Below are 7,500 nucleotides of genomic sequence, written 5' to 3' on the forward strand. Positions count from 1 at the left end.
GGAAGATGTGGCTGGGGAGCGGGAAGTCTGGGCTTCCCTGCTGAAGCTGCTGCCTCCGTGACCCGACCCCGGATAAGCGGCGGAGAATGGATGGATGGATGGATGGAGTTTGTTAGCCATCTTGGAAGGACAGATACTTTAAGAACAATGAGCAGATTTGAATTCAAATTATTTTTACTGTGGAGGAATTAACGTTAAAATTTTTTTTGGTCTGGTATCAACTCAATACAATACAACATAAATGCGAGCAGCAGTTGCCTTACCTGCGAGCTTAACAATTTCTGCTATCCAGTAAACCTTAGTGGAGTGGTTGGTGTCAGAGTTGAGCACTTCAATTCTCACCCCTTCCTCAATACCTCCCCAGCTTGTCCCCATGGGAGCCTGAAAGAGTGTTTTTGAAGAATGAATGAATATTTTTTTTTTTTTTTTAGCTCTTCCATGAGTTCTACATACTTACATGTTTGAAACAGCTGACTGGAGCTCCAGAAGTGTTATTGACACTGATATACTGCCCCCAGTCAAAGCTTTCAGATGGAACCACTGGCCGAAACATGTATGAATGTGTGAAGAACAGAGCAGGATTCAAAAGAACAACACTGTGAATATTTTAGGGCTGCCATAAACTATGATTCTGCTAGTCAATTAGGAAGTGATTGTAGTAGCAATTAGTTAAATAATTGGGTCGTGTGTAAATTCCAGTACACCGCAACCATCATTAGCTTACGCCCAGCACAGAGGAGCAAAATGCACTCTAAGGACACGGCTATATTTTTTGTATGAACCTCGAGCTGATGGCGCCTGAGCGCCAAAATCATCAAACATATTTGATACTCAGCACATATGGTGCAACCTCACACACACTCAAAAAATGCAAAGTGCAGATGGCGAAATACAGAGTACCGTGCGCGCAGGGCTTTACAGCATTCTTTAAGGCACTGTTTGCCAAACAGGAGTACATGAGCACATTATTGCTTGGGACACATAGAAACATTTAATTTATTTCCCAGACCTGTGGCACAACGGCGCAAAAATCACAAAAGATGTGTGTCAACTCAGATGTCTCATTAAAGCTCAAAAGATTGATGAAAACTATAACTACTATAATGGGTCAGAATATCATTCATGTTTCTTCTTTGTTCTTTATGTTTTAAGTTTTAAATGCCTGAGTACTATCCTTGCTAAGACGTATGGGCGTAGTCTAAACGAGTCAGCAAGCTAAACTCTGGAGACAAGATGCAAAACCTACTTGAAAGATTGTATTATGTTAATAGTATTAGCTTTAACAATTACGTGACAGAATGTCAATCATTAATTTTAGCAGGTTCTTATTTTCTACAGGAATTAAGCATTTATTAAAAGAAAAGCATTGATCAAATGAAACTAGAAGTACCGCGCACCTTAATGAGTGTGATTGCAGTGATTGTGTTTACAGACTATTTAATTATTCTCGTATGCTAGATTTAGATTACAAAGTTTTAATGTGTTGAACTCTGTAGAATTTTCATTTGTACACTTCACATTTGCATAGTATTTTCATGAACCACACTCCAAATTTACATTGCACACACATATTCAGTCTGCACAAAACAAACTGACGGCAAAAAGCTCTACACCTGAAACTGACGACAAACCTAACTTCACTTCATCGACACATAGCATACAATAAAGCACATTTGCCACATAGGCTGTAGCGCTGAAGACAATGAATTGGGCACTGCAGGGGTCACTAGGACACCATTGCAAAAAAACATTGCAAAGACAACAATTTGAGATCTGAGGACACACACACACACACACACACACACTATTGCACACAGACAAGATTGCAGGAGGATGCCAGCCTTGGGATGGATAAACAATGGAACAACCAGATGGGAACCAGCCTTTTGTCATGGAACCAGATGAAAATCAACAGAATAGACCTTCCAGACAATCAACCAGGGGATGACCTGCCCTTGGACGCTGACCCGCGCCGTGGAGGCAGCAACAGAGAGATTTGAACCTACATGAAGTTAGGAGAGAAAGCTATGTCGAGAATGAGAGACATAAATGGGAGGATGGATTTGGAGAAAGTGTGATTTTTCCGACTGCACTCGTTCGGGTGGAGGCCCTCATGATGATAAAAGCCGCCTACATATCTGACCTGTATTATTTTCCTTAACTCCAGAGAATTTAAGAAATTATCAATTATCGTTAAGAACCATTTTTTTTACTTGAATACAAAAACCAACACGCAATGAGTACATTTAGTTAAGATTTTAATTTGCGTAGTTCTGCATAGCTATTAATAATAACTTAAGTGAAAACTACGTGTATGGACAACTTCTGAAAGGTATGTGCACGTGTTTAGATGTAAATTAAAGGTGACACTGTGGCCTTAACATTTTTAGATGTACATGTTTCTTATATATATATATATATATATATATATATATATATATATATTTTTTTTTTTTTTTTTTTATTTATTTATTATCCATTTTCAGGACAACACAAATGCCATTTAAAATCCCCCATCAACAGGATGTAATCATATGCTAGCATAATTTTAGCATGAAAATGTGAAAAGTCATTCAGAAACTCGTATTTAGAAGGTCGGTAAATGGCAGGCGCAAAGCACATGAACAGCCCTGCCGACTTCATTAAGTTAAAAATAGTTGTTACTCCACACGAACTTGACATTCTCGGTCTGTCCAAGTAAGAACATGCAGGTGGTAATAGTTCGAGCATCGCTCTCCACTCACCGGCGCGAGTCCAAGTCTGCGTCAGGCGGAGGAAATCCAAGTTCTTGTGCAGAAATAGTTCCCTCAGAATTAACATTTTGTCAACGACCGGGTGTTTAACAACGCTATCGTAGCTCCTCCGATCGGCACGCACTGGGAAGCCCTCACAGAAGTTGTCGATCGACGCGGCGTCTGAGGACGCACGGACGGCAGCGCAGCCAAAGCTCCCCTGGACAGGCAACATTTGGTTGCAAGCAAGGCTCTCGAACGTGCCCCAACAGAGTACATCCATACGTTTGGGATCGAGCAGAAGACGAAGCGCATTTCAGCTCCCTTTTTAGCTTCATCAACTGGCCACAGCATTTGCCAAGACGCCGCTTTCGCCGTGATGGGAGCAGGTAGACACAGAAGGCTTCCACCGGGATTTCATTGGGCAATGTCTCACCCCAACCTTGCTCGAACGTAGCTGACTGTCCAGTGCCGGACCATAGACCGAGCAAAGACTGGCGATCATACACCAGCCGCGAGTCTAACGCGCAAATGACCAGAAATAGAAAGAAAATCTGATACATCAAGAGAGTAGAGAACAGGAGTGTTTTTATGATGATTTCACAAGTGGATAGAACTCAAAATATTAAATATTAAAAATAAATAATAAAATTGAATTTAATTAAATAAACAACTTATCTTCATCTTATCTATTTTTGAAATTTGGACTGGCCCAGTCTGGACAGTACCCTGTGGAACAACACAGTCATGCAATGGCTACGGGCAGTAATGTAGATCATCGTAAAATATTGCGTGTGTGTAATACTATGAATTCGGTATGGTTGTCATGTTCTTTTTTTTAATCGTCATTGAATTATTTTTTTTCCTCATATTCATTTTGTTCAATGTGACTGTGCCACATTTTTATAACAGGAATTTGTTGAATTTTTTTATTTTTTATATATTTTCTTAACTTCTCACTTTTATCGTTTATTTTTCATTAATAATTAATCATTTTTTTCAAAGTGGCTATCTCGGGTGAATAAAAATATTTGTTTAAACTTGAATTGATAGTTTTCCTTTTTTAGTGTCATCTGTGTACAATAAATTCTATAAAGCTCAACATAAGATCTATTAATTACATAAAAGCCTAGAATTAAGGAAATCCTAAATCAAACTTTAAGGCTATTACAGTGAAGTTTAACATTTATTCTATTACAATAAAAAGTAGAATAAAAGCTAGTAGGTTCAGAGAAGGTAGTTAAGAGTAGACTGACAAATGTGCATAAAATTTAAGAGAATTTTGACAAGATGGTAACAATATCCCCAAAACGTCAGGTAAAAAACAACTACCGTATTTTCGCAGTCATAAGGCGCACTTAAAAGTCCCAAATCTTCCCCTAAACTAACACAGCGCCTTGTAAGGCGACTGCGCTCATTATATGGACAAAGTATCACACGCGACCATCAACCCTTTTACTCATTGGGCTGTTCGGAGGGCATGTTAGCACACCCTGCTGGACAAAGTGTGAGTCATCTATGCTTCAAAGTGACCATGACTATACATTATGTGACTATGGTGTTTGGGTGATGGTGTGGGAGAAAGCTGGACAAAAGGGCAGCTGTCCACAATGTTGTAGTCTGTCTTATCATTTATGTTATTGCAAGCAAGAAACGTCCCAGGTTTAGACAACAGACAAAAAGCCCAAAGCATAACAGCACATCTCTCTAAACAGCCATGCAAATCTCTCTAAACAGCCATGTGATTGACTGAGTCTGAGTGGCTCCCAGAAGGCATTGCTCTAATGGCTCCCAAGAAGCCATTGCTATATCATTTTGTGTTATTTTTATTTCTTTTTGGTATATTGATGGCATGAGAGATACATGTTTTGTGTTAATCTTATTTCTTTGTTTCATTGTTTGCTTGTATGCTGAGTTTTTTTTTTTTTTTTTGAAACCGTGACTCTAAGGAGTGTGGTGACCAGTGAAGTCCCTCCCCTGACGTAGTCTTGTAGCCTATTGCCATGATACCTATTATTGGTTAGAGTCATTGTTAATGATAGCGATTGTCAATGGTATCATGGCAACTGTCTTTGAAATGTGGCGATTGCTTATGGTATTGAGGCAAAGTGAAATGCCATGGGCTGAGTCAGCGCGAGCAGCCGAGCTATTGCTATGCTAAAAGCAGCTGAGCTAGGCGCGCCCAGTGTGTGCTTCAAAGACAGAAATAGCACCCTCAACAGGTGTTGCGCCCTTTGAGGCAGCGCGTCCTATGACTGCGAAAATACGGTACTTTGGTCATTTGTGTCTGATTTTGTCTGAAATGACATTTAGAATGCACAAAAACCAACATTCGAACAATTTAGGCAGGTAAGCGACAGTTAATTGCGCTTTGGTTGGAATTCGAGGCAGGGTCTGCAAGAGACGAGATTTCTCTTGCGAGACACTCGTTTATTGTGATTGGCCCGGCGGTTGAAAGTTTTAGCTTTGCATCACATAAGTACTTTTGGCGAACCGTGTCCCTCAACTTTGAGACACCATTGCTAACAACGGTGAGCCACAGTGCTTCTGCTTTCATATAGCAAATGAACCGGATTATCACGACTGTGCATGTGCATCACAGAAAAGCAGACGACCAGGAAGTACAGGAGTAGGTGAGGGAGTGATGAAAAGAAATAAAAAATTCCCAAAAAAATTGGAATAATGCTGATTTTCTGCAGGGTCTTCAACCGCTCCCTGGCTCAAGCAGTCATCCCCTCCTGCTTGAAAACGTCCACCATTATTCCTGTCCCCAAAAAGTCACCCGCCGTCCACCTGAATGACTACCGTCCTGTTGCTCTCACACCAGTCATCATGAAGTGCTTCGAGAGGCTGGTTCTCCAGCACATCAGGGACTGCCTTCCTCCCACTCTGGACCCCAACCAGTTTGCATACCGGGCTAACAGATCCACTGAGGACGCCATCAACACTGCTCTGCATGTTGTGCTGGGCCACCTGGAACAACAGCAGAGCTATGCAAGGATGCTCTTTGTGGACTACAGCTCGGCATTCAACACAATCATGCCGGACATCCTCGTCGCCAAACTGGACATTCTCGGCCTCCCTGCCCTCACACGCATCTGGATTAAGGACTTTCTGACCAACAGACCCCAGACTGTGTTGCTCGGCCCCTACACGTCCTCCACCCTTACGCTGAGCACCGGTTCCCCTCAAGGATGCGTGCTGAGCCCTCTCCTATACGCCCTCTACACCTACGACTGCAGCCCGGCCCACGGTAACAACACCATCGTCAAGTTTGCTGACGACACGACAGTGGTCGGTCTGATCCCGGAAGGTGACGAGACAGCCTACAGAGAGGCGGTCCAGAGACTGACGGCTTGGTGCGAGGACAACAGACTGCAACTCAACATTGCAAAAACAAAGGAGATCGTCATCGACTTCAGGAGGAACAAGACGGTGCCGCCCCCCCTCTGCATCAAAGGCGTGTGTGTGGAGAGGGTCCATACGTTCAAGTTCCTGGGAGTACGGATCTCTGATGACCTTTCTTGGACACACAACACCACAGCAGTGGTAAAGAAGGTCCACCAGCGTCTGCACTTCCTGAGAGTCCTCAGGAAATTCAACCTGGACAGGAAGCTGCTGCTGGCCTTCTACCACTCGTCCATCGAGAGCCTGCTGACGTACTGTGTCTCCACCTGGTACAGCAGCTGCACTGAGGCGGACAGAGTGAGGCTCCAGAGGACAGTCAAAACAGCACAAAGGATTATTGGCAGCCCTCTCCCCTCACTGTCGGACATCTACACCGCCCGGTGCCTCAGAAGGGCTCTCAACATCGTCAAAGACAATACCCACCCAAACTCACACCTGTTCGACCTGATGCCCTCTGGCAGGCGCTACAGGTGCATCAAATCAAGGACCAATAGACTGAGAAACAGTTTCTTCCCAAGAGCCATCTCCATTCTAAACTCACACACACACACACGACCACCCGTACCTTGCAGAACAGCAACGTGATGTGTTTTTATATACCCTATTCAGTATTATTTTCCATTGCACTAACTATTCTCTTATCTAATTTATATATTTATCTGAATTATTGTTGTATTGCACTGGAGAGGGAAGCTCTCTAATCTCGTTGCACACTTGAGTACAATGACAATAAAGGGATTTCTGATTCTGATGTTGACTGTTAAATTTGATGTCTACGGTCGCGAGTAGTCAACTAATCTTGGCAGCCCTATTTGTAACAATCATTACTGATCATACATACCAGCTTTTGATTTGGCCTGGTTCTGTTGACTTGCTTGGTACTGGGCATAAGCTGCCAACTTTGCTACAAGAGGTTGTTTCTGTAATACTTTTGCCTTTTTTGTTGGAGGTTTTCCCTAGTAAAATCCAAGCAGACAGGAAGATGTGTTTGAGTCACTAGAGTACGTTGATACAAATTTATGAAACAGCACAGTCACAAACACCTACCTGGAGTCTTGCCAAAATGCTTGCTTTTTTTGAATTAGACGAATAGCTCCTGGAACAAGAGACACTGCAGAAACGCTTTGTTTTGGAATAAAAAGCATCTCGGACTCCAATCATTCCACACATCTCACAGGTGGCTGTGAACAAAAAAAAATGAGTCGCGTACAGAATACGTGAAAGATAATGGGCATTTAACTCATTGAATCACAGCCATTTTCACTGGAGCAAATCCCCTCAATCCCAGTGTTTTTCTGGGTTTTGACAGATTTTGCAAGGCCCAAAGAATATTGTGTTCTATTGCTATAAAAACATGGCA

The 7,500-nt window shown here is 42.4% G+C and overlaps 1 protein-coding gene across 7 annotated transcripts in view; it reads right to left on the reverse strand.

Moving 5' to 3' along the window:
* Positions 1-7,500, reverse strand: part of mbtd1 (mbt domain containing 1) — a 138,244-nt gene that overhangs the window by 112,360 nt on the left and 18,384 nt on the right. For all 7 annotated transcript variants that reach the window (XR_015839975.1, XM_088283641.1, XM_088283640.1 and 4 more), the window contains exons 3-6: positions 7,188-7,321; positions 6,982-7,096; positions 458-540; positions 264-381 (exon numbers count right to left, since the gene is read on the reverse strand). Coding sequence is in view for 6 of the 7 variants with exons in the window: in XM_088283641.1 (XP_088139767.1) it covers positions 264-381; positions 458-540; positions 6,982-7,096; positions 7,188-7,321 (450 nt within the window). In the remaining variant the exon portion in view is untranslated. The remainder of the gene's footprint in view (positions 1-263; positions 382-457; positions 541-6,981; positions 7,097-7,187; positions 7,322-7,500) is intronic.

This window comes from Idiotropiscis lumnitzeri, chromosome 20 (assembly GCF_059441095.1).
Source record: "Idiotropiscis lumnitzeri isolate Australia: NSW breed Sydney's pygmy pipehorse chromosome 20, RoL_Ilum_1.0, whole genome shotgun sequence".
NCBI classification, from domain to species: Eukaryota; Metazoa; Chordata; class Actinopteri; order Syngnathiformes; family Syngnathidae; genus Idiotropiscis; species Idiotropiscis lumnitzeri.